At 44.3% G+C, this 15,317-nt stretch overlaps 1 protein-coding gene across 3 annotated transcripts in view; it reads right to left on the bottom strand.

Annotated features, from left to right (window-relative positions):
* Positions 1-15,059, bottom strand: part of RAVER2 (ribonucleoprotein, PTB binding 2) — a 37,438-nt gene extending 22,379 nt beyond the window's left edge. For all 3 annotated transcript variants that reach the window (XM_063344373.1, XM_063344372.1, XM_063344371.1), the window contains exons 1-2: positions 14,809-15,059; positions 3,210-3,276 (exon numbers count right to left, since the gene is read on the bottom strand). In XM_063344373.1, the coding sequence (XP_063200443.1) occupies positions 3,210-3,276; positions 14,809-14,982 (241 nt within the window). In that variant the 5' untranslated portion in view covers positions 14,983-15,059. The remainder of the gene's footprint in view (positions 1-3,209; positions 3,277-14,808) is intronic.
* Between the last annotated feature and the right edge of the window lie 258 nt (positions 15,060-15,317).

A 15,317-nucleotide genomic window follows, 5' to 3' on the forward strand; every position in this document is an offset into this window, starting at 1 on the left:
ATCTCCAAGGATGGAGATTCCACAACCTCTCTGGGCAACCCGTAACAGTGCTTGGTGACCCTCAGAGTGAAAAAGTGTTTCCTGATGTTCAGAGGGAAACTCAATCAGTTCAGTTGGCACCTCTTGCCTCATACCCTGTGAATTAAAGAGGATGTAATAGTCTGCAGTGAACCACAGCCGCGGACAAAAGGACCAACACCCACTCTGTACCATGCCATGGTCCCACAAGCAGCTGGAAGGAACACGCAACCATGGACAATCTCGTCATCGTACCCCGTCATCATTCCACAGGTAACTGAAGGTTCATGCAGCCGTGGACAAAGGGAGCACTGTACCACCCACCGCATCTTTACCACCTCATGGTCCTACAGCCAGACAGAAAGCGCTAACATTTTCTTTCATGCTTTAACAATTATTAGATACAACAGTCTAATCAAGGATTTCTAATTAAAACAAACATCCACGGGGGTTCTAAAGCAAGTTCTGGTCTGTGCCTACCTTGTAGCATTTATAAAGCCAACAAAAAGAAGCAAGTGTAATCTTGGCGACATACACATAATATTTGAGATCTCAGTTTTGCCATTCTAGTGAAACTGAATGTTGTTATGCAACCTGCAAGCAATTAGCTTGTACTAAAATATAAACAATGCCCCTGCAGCAGGTTTTACATTCTGTCCTAACCAAAGAGATGTACCAGTGATCAGATAAAGACGAGATGGCGTGGAAATCGGTAACCTGGCTCTCAAATAGATTAACATGTGCCCGGGTAATCTACATTGTTTTGCTCTCCAGTATTTTGACACAGCTTCACATATTTCTCTAACAGGATACTATTTGGTATTCTAAGAAGAGTCACATAGAAGATACCAACAGAAGACAACAAAGTTTGAAAATACTATACTTTTTTCAAGATACATTTTTTTCCCCAATGTTTTGAGGTCATTTAGGGCTACCTCCCTGAGTTTATCATTAATCTTAAATTAGTTCATGTAATCAAGTGAAAACATTGTTTATACTCTGGAGAATTTTAGAAGATCTAATTGGAAACATCTTCAGAGCTCTACAAAGTTCTGATTCTGTACATTAAACTAAAAAGTCATTAAATCTATCTAACAAAAAAAAATAAAAACAAAGAAAACCCACAAAAAACCTCAAAACAAAAGGAGTTCCACTTTTTGGGTGAATGACTCCTGTTGTGTCAGTACTTACTTGAACAAGACAGAATAAACACACACAAACACCTGCTATGCTCTGAGAAAACCCATAACAATTTATTGTCATTTAGACAATCATAATATCATCCAATGACCCCTCCCCATCCAAAAAGGGGAATCGGGGAAAGGAAACATGAGGGTTGAAATATAAATAGATTTAATAGGATAAGACTGAATAATTAACAATAATACTGAAGAACCAATACTGATCCCAATACTAATATAAGATAAGATATACAAGAATTATACTCAGCCAATTCTATCAGTAGGAAACTGTGCGCTCCCAGCAGTGGACAGCAAACGTGGGACACTGCGAGGGCTACGGCTTTAGGAGGAAGGGAAGGGCTCAGGGGTCTGGCACGGTGGCAAGGAGTTCTCTGGACTGCCGCCATCAAGGGAGAGAGAAACTACACAGTAAACTTTCTAATTTGTATCAAATGTGACGTTCGTGGTATGAAATAATCCTGTTGGCCAGCCTGGGTCATAATGCCCAGGCATTGCTCCTTCTCATCCCTGCACCCGGCAAGGCTTGAAAACACTGAAACCTTGAATCCCACATAGCCTAGCTGGCTAGAAAGTAAATATTTTCCTGAATTCAGACACTAGAGTCTTCTAAAAGTGCAGTTTTCCCCAGCATTAGAAGATAAATTAGTCCTGTGTCGCTCAACCTAGGACAACACCCACAGACCACTAGCAGAACTTTTGCTTTTTGCACAGCAAAATAATACCCTGCAATCTAAAGACCGTGAGTAGGAAGAGCCAAGACGCTCGAGAACTTTTTTGACTGTATAGTAACACGTTAAGATTCTGTAACATCAGGGCCTCTGAACACAGTTTTAAGGCTTTCATGAATCCGGAGATAAAATAATTTAATCTATCCAAATGAGAAGCCAAGAAAAAATAAACCACCTACAGTGCGTTCCAGTCATGAAAATTTGCAGAGGCATGCAGTAAAACATACAAAAATTCACATAAGTAGGCAAAGTACTATATATATCTTCATATACACAAAGACACAGATGTATAAACTCTAAAACCAACCAAACACATACATAGTAAAAAACTAGTTATATATGAGAGCATCTAGATTGAATGAAAAAAAAAAATCCTCTTATTCTTTCCAAGTATTTTCAAATATTTCCTCTCACACTGAACACAGACGTCCACTCTGCCATTAGACAGCAGACTACAGTATCTCACACACAAACTGGCCTTGTTCCATATTCAGAAATCAGATTTGCAAGATAATAGGACATTAAAGCACAAATTTAATTAGGGGCAGGTATCAAGAAATAACCATTATCCTCTGTCTAAAGATCTATCAAATCTCTCCCAGCTACTGCACTAAGATTTTGTCCCAGAAACCAAGGCTGCCTCAGGAGATAGCCCAGGCTGTGGGAACTATGGCGATCTGGAAGGACAGGAATGTGTAGAGAAATATTTGTCCATTTCTTTACCTCTCAAGCACTAAAACTCCGTGAATCCCCTATTTAGAGAATTAATTTGTAAACGGAGGATCAGACTTAAATAATTCAGAATTTAATTCAGGACAACATTTCCTTCAAAGACTGAAGTATTCCTTTAATGAATTACTTCTGGTTTATATTACTTGACACAAATGCATCTGCAGCCAGGTACGTTGTCCTCTGATCATGTCATAGGCACATGTGGTTTGTCCTAAGAGAGGCCTCAGACCCAGTTTTTCAAAGGAAATCACACAGCTGAAGTTAGCTTTGTCCCAAAGAGACACCAATGGAACATGCCTGAGAGATACCACAGTGGACCAGTCTACTTCTGGCTGACACCAGTGAAGTTTACAACTCTCCATTGGCTTCAGTAGAAGGCGACAAACTATGCAGCCAAAAAAAGCACTGAGGGACAATCAAGTTATGTGATGGCAGAGAACGTGATGACTTCATACACAGCAGACGATGTTCCTCACTAGTTTCATCACGGAATGGAAACTTAGGACACTGGAAGATTTTAAGTTCTTACCTGTTCTTTTATTTCTGTCCACATAACAATACTTGATTTCGTAATCTTTAAATAAGTCGTGGATTTCCTGAAAGAGAAAAGCGCAAGTATCATCAGATAAATAATTCACCAGACCAAGTAAGTATATAAATTCATCTTCACTTATGAAAAAAAAATAAAACCCAACCCAAAAACTTTCCCAATAAACAGAAAATCTCACCATAGAAACACTATCAAATATTTGTTTTTAGAAGAGCTGGTTACACTACTGCAGCAATGTTTTTATCTCTTATAAAAAACTGCCTTACTGAATCTGAGTAATTTACTTTTCATTATATAAAGTCACGTAAGCACAACAGGGTGTCGTGCTGACTGTCTTTTGATAAAGACGAATAACATCACAGTTCATTAAATGGCAAACCCCCCACAATTTCTCCTGAAGTACAGCTAGCATAGCTAAAATACCACACAGACAAGAAATACCCGCAACATCACATCATGCAGTTTACTGAGGGCAGGCAACGCTGTCATAAAATGCAACAGTTGTTTTAGTTTCCTGTAACTGCTCAAGTTCGCTTTAACAGATTTTCACTCTTTTAATAATGAATATTCTTTCAATCAGCAGGTAATTGTGCCCAGAATACCCCCTGGAAAGTATCCTCTATCAATTACTGCACAGATGCTCAACGAAGAGCCAATCCCAAGAGCATTATTTGCTCCCACTAATTAACGGGGAGAGAGCAGGGATGTGGCAGGAGTGGAGCAGGAGCAAGTCGCAGAGGTGTGTACCAGTTTGCTATAGCTATTCCCCAGCAAGAGCAAGGTGTATGCACGTGCCCCACAAAACCCACAAATTATTATCAGTTCAATGGCAAGAATACAGATATGGACATTAATCATCCCCAAGAAGAAACCACAAGTAGTAACGTGGATATATGTATTCTTTCAGTTGGATAAATCCCACAAACAACAGCAAAAGACCACTTGGATAAGCAAAATAATCAACTAGCTTTGTCTGAAAGTTTAATTGCAGACAATTTCCAGTAGCCCAGTCTACTTGCCAGTTTGCTAATTCAATATATATAGCCTAGAGGTTAATTGGGTTCTCCATGACTGGTATCAGGTGCACACCTTTTAGTCAAGCGAACACCAATCTCTAGTTTCACTAGTTAACAGCTGTCAAATACTACATTAATAAAACATGGCAGCATTTCTCAAGCTACCAACCATCCTCTCATCAGACGTGATAAGGATGTGGTTTCTGAAAAGCAAAATACGCCAGGCACAATTCAAAGGTTCAAGTCAGGCAGGCGATTTGACGGAGGACATCTCTCAATGAGAGTCAGACACCAGTTCATTCTCAGTCATGAGAGACTGAGAAGACACTTTCTGTACAGTTTTGTGCAGCTCAGCTGTATTGTGGCACCGGGACTCTGCAGATGTTACTTCTGTCCTACTTAGAAAACGTAAATACGGCCCCCTTTTTCTATTTATTTCATTTCATACATTTTTTCACAAGAGTAACACTGAAAGTTTTATATGATTATTAAGCAGCAGGAAATAGTATTTCAAACAGCTCTGAACACCCTTTTGACAGTCATCTGCGAATCAGATGATTCCACATGATTTCCCAGTAACTCAAATTTTAATTGGGAAGGGAAATAGCCTGTAGTGAACATATCTTCATGGGATAATCATGAGATCTCATGTAAAAATTATAGGAACATAAGGAAGATTTAAAATGAAAACCAAATTTAAGCACAGTGATTTTTGTAAAGATTTTAACACCGATTTCCACAGGTTGTTGCAAACACTGCCAGGTTTGTGGAGCGGGCTCTTCCAGGGAGGTGAGTCTTCTTGTGCTCTCATGGCCCCCACGGAAGGGCTGAGACCTTCACCTGTGGCACTGGGTTTGGGTAGTATTTCAGTGAAAGCATTTTTCACGTAAAGACCGTTTGTGACAATTTACAAAAATAAAACAGACCATGCCAACTCTTAAGCAAATGTATACCCCTGCAAATTAAACAGATACGTAAATATCTGCGTACATTAGACTAAGATTCTTGACAATGTTTTCGGAAGTACTGCGCTGGCTTTTGAACTCGGGCACTTCTCTCAACTTTACCTTCAACATCTTTCAACACTTAAGTCTGTTAGAAAAGAACGAACACTCCTTCCATTTTAATGTTGTTAAGAGTTTCTGTTCCCGACAGCTCAGAGCAGAACTGTCAGGGAAAGCAACAAAAACACCTTACTCGCTGTTTCTGACCAGGTTCAGCTGTGCACCACCAGCACAGAACACATTTGGTCCCTCTGGTGTAAGGAGTTACCTGGTATTCAGGCCAGGAAGGAGCGTTTACTCCAGGAGGAGAAATGGGTCATCCAAGTCAGGTATATTCTCTGGTGCGACCCTATTAACTTGCAAGGAATGTAAGCAGAGGGCTGTTTCCCTGAGCACAGCAGAAACAAACAGCCGAGGTTCATTCCCCGTTCCCGACCTCCCGGCAGCCTGCCGGCTCACGCACTGGGGAGCCTGGCCCCCGCACCCCCAGCCCAGCTCTGCCAGTGTTCTCCCCCCGTCAGCACCTACCGCCACCGCTCTGCACACCCCCACGGAGAAGCCGTCAGCCCCTACCCACGCTCTGCAGCAGGAAAACCTTTCCCTCTCCCTGGGTCAGCCTTTCCATGGCATTGCCTTGTGCTGGGCAGCCACGTGAGAAAGGTGACACAAGCGCTCACCATGTATCACACAGAGTTTATCAAAGCAGCAGTAATAAACCCAGTGGTGGTACCACATGCGAGCAGTGGCTGCCATCCCCAGCTGCCACCACTTTGCCCACGCTCACAATATCCACATCCAAACCATCTGTTGACCAAGACAACAGTGGCCGGTCCAGCCCAAACCACAACACTGGCCACTATTAGTATTTTTTCCACATGACGTTTGTAAAACTGCTTCTCCTAAACTTTTTTCTTCTTTTATAAAGGAATGAATCTACTAGTCTAAAGAAAAGTGTCTGAGAATTACAATAATCATGATTTAACTGCATCATGTTAGGTCTAACCAAAATGGCAACATCCACTAACATGCCGAACGTCCAGCTGCCATGAGTGTCATGCACTGAATGTCCAGCTAGATTATAATATTTTGACAACAAAAATTGTAAGCAGCTATAAACCTATCTGGCAGACATACAGCAGCCATGGATCCCGTGAAGTTTCCAACACAAACACTGTTTACAGTGGTGTCTCTCTCGGCCCTTAATTATTGCACTCCATGGACCAGCTCGTAGCTGGCTCCTGAACCAAATGTAAAACTCAGCACTGACTCTTGGGCACCGAGGTGCGTTGGTACCTGAGCAACGTCCCCGCCAGGCAGCTCCCAGGGGATGTGTCCCTGGACAAAGCAAGGGCGATAGGTACCGCAGGAATGGAGAGGAGGAGAGAAAAGGGAGCAGAGAGCTTGCTTGGAGTAACAGCAGTTGCATAAACACGTGGGCCATGCCAGCGGCCCTAACTAAACATCGCGGAACAGAAATGTAACCATTAAGGCTTAGCTACTTAAATCTTCAAAGTTCTTAAAAGCAGAGTTTGAAAGCTAGTTAGTCCTATCATCAGTAAAAATTAAGATCCTAACTAGAAAATAATGAGCTCATACTTTAAAATTAGCAGAAAAGCAAAACCAAATATATTAAAGGGGATTTAAGAGAAACCACTAGTAAATACAGGCTGAATATACTTTAAAAAAAATGTATTATTTACTACTATAAGAAATGCGGTTTTGAAATACTTCAATTCTTGGCCTGTCCTGTCTTGTCTCGGGTAGAAAAACTGGCAACATGAGTTTTTACCACATACTGTCAATTTGAAATTTGCATCTCTCAAAGGAAAAGAACACCCTCCTTAGAGGGGATCTGTCTTTATGCTTTATTACCCGCATTGTTTGAAACGCTAAAAGAAAAGGGAATTATTACCAGGTACATTTACCCTATTAATAAAGCTCAATGTATTATTTCTGCTTTTCATACCCAGGATCTCCTACTGCAAGAAAAAAAACAGGCAAGAAATACTCAGTCATCACCTGGAACAATATACCATGTATATAAAGCCTACAGCACCCTAAACCCAAGTATTTTTCTCTCTCTAGATGTAATACTGAATTATGTTATTCTGGCAACAAAAATATTTAACAATTATAATGGTGCCTGGCCAGATTTGTGCACTAAGCTTTAGTGGTGTTTCCAACATAAACACTGTACAAGTCTGGTCTATAACTGGGCTCTCGGTAAGTAGCTGAAGGCCTAAACTTCACAAGCGTATTCTTGAAATGGGAATCAATTATGTTTTAAGTAGTTGAACTAAATAACATGTTTGGCTAACCAAGAAGTTTTAAATCATCTCATAACTAAAAAAGACTTTGTTTTCATTTGTGTAGGCAGAGCAGGAAAGAAGAGGACTTCTCAGGAAAAAGCTTTACACTTACAAATGATATAATGGGGTGTTCATTTAACTCAAATTTTAGACCACTAAATCTTTTGAGTCCATGACATGACACACGGAATTCACTGCAGATATTAAAAAAAAGGTAGTAAGTAAGAGAACATCTACATGGTTTAAAACAATAAACTGCTACTGAGGGAAAATCCAAAGGAAAATCCCAGAGACTCTGCTGGAGAGTAAGACGTGGAGCCCATAGCACCAACAAGAGTGTTAGATAACAAAGCACAAGGATGGCTGCAAAGTGCAATTTTAAACATCTCCTATCTACTAATGACCAGAGAGGTAGGAGGTCCTCAAATTTTCACCAAATGGAAATCGAGTGCCAGATGAATCCTCCCTTGCTCCTAACAAGCAAAAATTCAAAGATTGGGCTCACCATACCTTATAGTATGTTCTTTTGACAAATTTTCGTTTTCTTCAATGCTGAGTTAAAGAAAGTTCTTAGATGAGCAATGGCTGTGGGATCAAGTCTGAGATGTGTAGCAGATGTTGACCTGCCCAGGCATCCAGGCACAGTGGGCACTGAGGTGGGCTCTAAAGCTTTTGCTCACCACACTCCCTCTTCATTGCCACAAACAGTCGCAAACTATGAAACCCAAAATAAAATCAAGCCTGTAATTCTAATGCCTTTGGGGCGAATCTTTTTGTTTGAGAATTGACTCTCACTTTAATAAGACCATATCCTCCAAAGATTTTCAGAAAAGTAATATAAGTAAATGTTGTCATTAAAGAACAACAGTTTCTCAATAGACTTATGATGGACAGGGAATGAAAAACATATTTCTCTGATCTTCCAGAGACATATTAGTGTGTTGGTAAGAGGAACGCTACAGGACTGGAAATTAATTTAAACCTCCTGGGTATACTGGGCGTTACGCAAGCTAAATGAAAGATGAAAAAGACATAGAAGAGGTAACATGAGAGAGCAAGAGCACAAAGCAAAAGAAAAGCAATAAAGAAAATCAAAAAGCACGTACATCCTAAGGCATGAGACCTACTCACTATCCAACAAGTATGCCTTTCATGTTCAGTCAGTGTGACGGGGGACTAACGAAAACACAAAGGCCCCTTCTACTTAAATGTCTGGCATACAACAGATTGGGAGAGAGTACTTCCTCAAATCATCACAGTTCATTAAAGGCTTTCGATCAAAAAGGAACAAGGAAAAATTGTGGCTAATCCATGGAGAAAGAAGGAATAAAAAAAACCACCACCCCCCAATCCTACCAGAAATAGAATCATGCTAAGTAGTGATTTGTCTTTTGATCAGAAACAGACACTGGTGAAAAAAAACTGGACGGGTACATCAGGTCCCAAAACACAAAATAAATCCCTATCCCAGGTGGACTGCACCAGTTTCTTATCAACACCTAAATGTTTCATCTTTCTTTAGATTCTGTCATGCCAATGAAGAACTACAGGGTATTAAAATAATTAATCAGCCCTGCTTTACTTCATGTCCTACATTAAAGTAGAACAGCCCCTCTGTAAGATTTATTTTCTACCCTCAGATGATAAAGAAGAAAAGCAGAAATGTGAACGTAGTATGGTGGCATTTAAAGATAATCAAGCACAGAAGAAACTGGTTGAAAGCAAGTGCATCTTCCCCAGGGCTGGCTCAGCTGCGAAGAGAAAAGGGCATCAAAAATTGAACAGCCCTCATCGGTCAGCTAATCTTAGCAGTGAAGACTAGAGATTTTGCTACGAGTCTCAATAATGATTAGCAAGAAAGATAGCCCAGGGTCTGCTCTTTCTAACAGCAAGTCCATGGGATCCCAACTGGTACACCAGGGTACCAGACTGCTGATCACGTCACGTTTATGAGCTACTGCTCCTGTGGAAGTTAATCAGACATAACTAAGGAACCACTAGCAGTGAGAAAACAATGACTTGGGGGAAATCAAAAACAATTCTTCTAATCCACTGGGGTAATTACAAAAACCAAACCCAACAGAAGCTGACTTGCCATACAATACTCACATAAAATCTAAAATAACAGCAGAATAAAACTTCCTGTTTAGTAAGGTGCAACTTCACTTACACTCTGGGCATCCTGAAGTTCTTAGCATCTCTTCAGCAGTAAAGGAGAGAAGTTACCATTTCCTTCCCTCCCTCTGCCCAGAGCAGTCCTCCTGCCTCCAAGAGCACTCAGAGCAGTTTTACGACAGTTCCAAGGACCTTTAATTTGTGATGCATAACTTTGAACGCTGCACTTTCAACATCGTATTTACGACGGTTTTCCTTGCTATTGAAATGGATTATTTGATGCATCAGAGATGACAGCTGAGGGAGATACACACACAACACGACAATCGCAAGGGATTTCCAAGAGATTGCTACTTCATTGCCAAGCACTGACCGGAATAAAATGAATTACTACAACCAAGCTTACCTTTAAGTCTCTTTGCAAAGATTCTTGATACAAATATCAGTCTTACTACAACATTGCATCAGAGGGTATTAATGCTAACAAGAACAGACCCACTGTTTGACATTTTTCAAAAAGAGCAACACCAATGGGACGATCTTGCCTGTCTTACCGTAAAACATCACACATCACTGCTCTGCTAGGATTCCTTGGATCCTGCTTATGGCCCTTCATCCTAATGAAGCCATAAAATGATTACTCCATAAGAGTAATCTTGCAAGGATGTTTGCAAGTTAGAGGAGTATGTTCTGCAAAGGCTGCAGCAGGAGAGAGGACTGTTGCTCTGGAGAGCGCGTCCTGCACGTGAAGGCTGGTATGCAGTGCAACGTTCTTGATGTAAGCAGCAAAGCTCCACGGAGAAACAGGACAGCCAGTTGTGACCCACCACTCGGTAGCGTGTGTCCACACTCGGTACTGAAGTCTCTGTTTAAGACAGTGGCCACTGCTACAGCATTACCTCAGAATCTGAAGTACATCTGAAATAGCACCTAGGGCTCCCATCTTCTCAGTGCACGGTGTGTTACCAGATCGCACCTCTCTCAGAGCTTCGGTGCAAGAAGATCAGATCGAGAGGAGAAGGAACACTCCCTAAGTAGAACAATATACTGAGTGGATTTTTAGTACAGTTCGCATATAGCTACAATGATAGAAAAACACTGGCTTGAGGGAGGGAGGGAAAACGCTACAGCAGTTAAGAGAGGAGTTGATCTGATAAGCTGTTTTACTCACAACGCTGATCCAACTAACAGGAGTCAGTCAAGAGCAGTAACAAGTGCATCTTCTATCTAATTTTATAGGTTCAGCAATCTAAAAAGTAACAAAAATATAGCTGTACAGCTATCAATGGTGCTTCACCTCAAGATCTGGAGAGGCGACAGTAATAGCGTATATCCATTTTTAGCTCATTATCCTATCACCTGTCTGATAACGTGCAGAGTTCAGGTACTGCGCTGGACAAATCAGATGAGGATGAATATGGGGAACTAACTGGCAAGCCTGGAAGACTCCACCGTGACAGGTCAGTACAAAATCGACTGACTTGCCAACTAAACAGTGAACGAAGACTTTGCCTTCAAGAACAGTGAAGGTGCTAATAAAAATGTTTACCACAGATCTGTCCCAAAAATACCTTTCTCCATCGTTGTAGTGAGAGAATTGTTTGAAGAAATACTAATCCTGCAAGTACGTATTTGCAGATTGAGCTATAAACCCAATGCAGAAAGAACCTTCTTAACATAATTTTGACTTAATTTGTTCGCCCTTGGGGTTTGTTTCATACTGACACTCAGTGAAAAAAAGCTCGTGAGGGAATGCTGACTTCCTCGGTGTGACAGACTGCAAAATGCTTTCTTCAGGCTGTCCTTCCTCCTGAAAACGGGCTCTGGATTTCCTTAGGAACACAGATGTTGCCAAATGCATTTACAGAAACCCCACTTGCCAAGATTCAGACGTGGGCAACCTTTACCCCTTAACAATAGCCACCCAGCACCTAAAGTGCTGAATGCTTCTGACACTTAATGACCTCTCTGTTTGTTTGGTTTCTACGACTACAAACCTCTGGTACTCTGTTTCTGGTTCAGGAACTTCACGGCTAAGGTACATTTCATCTGTGTCCTTAAGAGTAATTTTATTTATTTTTTTTTATTCAGTTTAACACAGGTGGAACTCCAAAGGTAAAAGAAGATTACAAGTACAATAATAAAGTTAATATGTAGCTACGACTGGCAGAGGAAAATGTTCATTGCCTAATTTCGCCTAAAAAAAATTGGAGTTTTGTTCTTATTTTGAAGTTGATAAACCATCTGACAAAACTCACCAGTCTGTGTCAGCAGAAGAGCCATTTCTTGCTTGAAAACTATTTTCGTAAATCCTGGCCTCACTCTTCAAGTAACAACAAACGATACCAAACCCAATATCCCAATGATTAGAGATGAATAACTACGTTTATGGAAAGCTGTTCTGGAAGACTGTGCTGCATTTTAACGATGTTCACCTCTTTCTTGATGAGGAATAAATTGGCCAGGTTAGCAATAGGTTATCTGATTTTACTTGGCTAACCATTATTTCAAGAAGAAAACGGCAGACAAAACACCTCTGCATGGTGTTTACCAAGGGCGTTAATTTGATTTAAGGAATGTTAAGGTTCACGGTAATTTTTGGAAATGCATGACAGCCAAATACACAGGTATGCTTAACATGCCTGACCACAAACATACCTCTCCTTTCCAAAACTGCTCCAGGACAGAAACTTCGTCTCTAGAGCACAACTAGTCTGCCTTTGCGTGCCAACACCAATAGATTAATGATGTTGAAAATTAAAATGACATTTTTTGAAACTGTATTTCAGGATCTGCACGTGGTGGTACTGTTCCAGCCTAGTAACAGGTGAACATTAGAACATCATATTGGAGAAAAAGGCATCTAAGTGCTACTTTGAGTCATCAAAACAAAATGGCAAACTTCCAAAATACTGTGAGGCTGCCAAATTGGACCTTCACATTAGTATTTCCCTGCAGCATTCTTTGTCTGACCAAGAAATGCCAAACTTGATGGTTTCCATATAGGCGAGATGTGCTTTTAACCAGTCACGTGAATTATGAAGTACCTGCTGTGTGCACCAGTCTGACATCGTTGAGTGTCAGACAAAGTGATCCTGTTCTGGCTATCTGCAGCAAGAGTCTTGTGATATGCCAGTAAGCCCTCTCTGTCAACACAGTCACGCGTGATGGCTTCTTGAAGAGACGACAAAGATTAGCAGGGTTTTCCAAGTTGTGAGTTTGCTATTGATTAGGTCATTAGGTTGCTATAAACAGAGGTGAGGGTCTGTATGTAAAACGTCGTGCAGGATCATAGCAAAACTGTCACATCTAAAACTCTACGACCACCTAAAATCACGTGGCCGGACAGACCAAAAGGCGCCATATACGTGAGAACAAAACGTCAAGAAGTGCAGCGGCAAGCAAGCTCGGTACTCTGGATCAAATTACACTGATCGCTGAAAGATTCTCTCTAAAATGAATGGTCTCTTTCTACCGGAGTTATGGAGAAAATGATAGTCTTCACGTGCTGCACTTACCCGCAGGTAGTAAAACTGCCTGTGCTTTAGAAAGAGAGGGGAAGAGACACAAGGAGTGGTTTAGAACAAAAGCTGTAATTACGTTTTTTTATGCTTGTGCATCAAGTTGAATATTTGGAGCCGGTAAAGATCCAGTAAGTGACTGCAGAACTACATCACCTCAAAGTCTGAATCACACGCATTAGGTTTCAGAGTTCACCAATTTTCTCCTCCGAATTGCAGTAATTTGAGCAGAATTTTCCTAAAGCACCAACAGACTGCAGAAAACCACTTTCACTGACTGCGCGCTGCTCACCTCAGAAAAAAACAAACAACAACTCAGGCTTGAAGCTTTTTAGCTTTGCTTTTAACAGAAACTGGATGTGTTGCAGGATTGGACATCAGGAAAAATTTCTTCACCAAAAGGGTTGTCAATCATTGGCCCAGGCTGCCCAGGGAAGTTGTGGAATCGCCATCCCTGGAGGTATTTAAAGGATGGGCAGACGTGGTGCTGAGGGACGTGGGGTAGTGATAACTTGCCAGTGCTGGGTTAACGGTTGGGCTTGGTGAGGGGTCTGGGGCACAAGCCCTGTGAGGAGCGGCTGAGGGAGCTGGGGGTGTTCAGCCTGGAGAGAAGGGGGCTGAGGGGAGACCTTCTCGCTCTCTACAGCTCCCTGAAAGGAGGGGGCAGCCAGGGGGGGTCGGGCTCTTCTCCCAAGGAAGAGGCCATGGGACAAGAGGAAACGGCCTCAAGTTGCGCCAGGGGAGGTTTAGGATGGATATTAGGAAAAATTTCTTCACCAAAGGGGTTGGCAAGCATTGGCCCAGGCTGCCCAGGGCAGTGGTGGAGTCACCATCCCCGGAGGTATTTAAAAGACGTGCAGATGCGGTGCTGAGGGTCGTGGTTTAGTGGTGGACTTGGCAGTGTTAGGTTAACGGTCGGACCCGATGATCTTAAAGGTCCCTTCCAACCATGCCGGCTCTACGACTCTCTGGTAAGGTCTCCCAGCCTGCCTGGACACAGCCAGTACACCGGTGCCCCCCTGCAGCACCGCTAAGGGGCCGTGGACGGGCCGCGGCTCCCCTTCAGGCGCAGCCACACGAGTGCCATTACCGCACTCATTAGCCGTGCTGATCTGCACACTTTGGCACAGAAACGCTCCCTCAGAGCACCCCCGGCTTTGCCCCGGGACCGGGTCTGCTCCCTCACGCCGTTGGGGCCCGGCCCCGGCAGCCGGGCCGGCAGCGGCCGCACCGGCACGGTGCCGTGCCCCGCCAGCCCGGCGTCTCTCCCCGCCCATGCGAGCGACTCTTCCCGCCGCGGGGAAGGACATGCCGGAGCCGCTCTCCTCAGGCACCGCGGCCACCGGCGGCAACAAAGCCGCCTGCCAAAGACGTCGGGAGAAGCCCGAGCGGACCCGGGGCGGGGGGAAGGGAAGCTGCAGCCCCCCGATCTCCCCCCGGGAACGAGGGCAAACGCGGGCAGCCCCGCACCTCCCTCACGCCGGCGATGGGGAGCGGCTTCCCCGCAGCCTTCCGTCCCGGGTCGGGCCCCCCGCCCCCGGGCACGGCCCGCCCGAGGAGCCGGCGGTAGCGCGCCACGCCGCCGGCCGGCTGAGGGGAGGCGGCGGCCGTACCTGGCTGCTGCTCTCGGTCGGCAGGTTCCTCAGCAAGATCTTGCGCCTGTTGCTCAGCTCCCGCCGGGTGCTCGCCAGGCGCCTCGCCACCTCCTCGGGGCCCAGCGGTGGCGGCCGAAACCCCCGCGGCGGTTCCGCGGGCAGCTCCGCGCCGCGCTCGGCTGCTGCCGCCATCTTGCAGAGCGAGCTGGGGGGGAGCAGCGGCGGCGGTGGTGGGCGGGCGAGCCGCGGGGCACGGCACGGCCACGGCACGGCCCGCCGGAGGGGCGCGGGGAGCCACGCGAGGCCCCGCCGCCCTCCCCGCCCCGGCCCGCCCCGCCGCCGGGCCGCGCCCGCCGCCCTGCCCGGGGAGGCTGGAGTCCGCCGAGGAGCCCTGTGAGGGAGCAGGGGGCTCGGCCGCCCCGGCAGCCCCGACCTCGGCCCGGTGCCGCACAAAGGGGCGCAAATCCCCCTCTGAGGAGAGGAGGACGGCGGGGGGGAGCGGAGGAGACTCAAGGGGAGCTCCGTGG

The sequence above is a fragment of the Chroicocephalus ridibundus genome, chromosome 8, assembly GCF_963924245.1.
Source record: "Chroicocephalus ridibundus chromosome 8, bChrRid1.1, whole genome shotgun sequence".
Taxonomy (NCBI): Eukaryota; Metazoa; Chordata; class Aves; order Charadriiformes; family Laridae; genus Chroicocephalus; species Chroicocephalus ridibundus.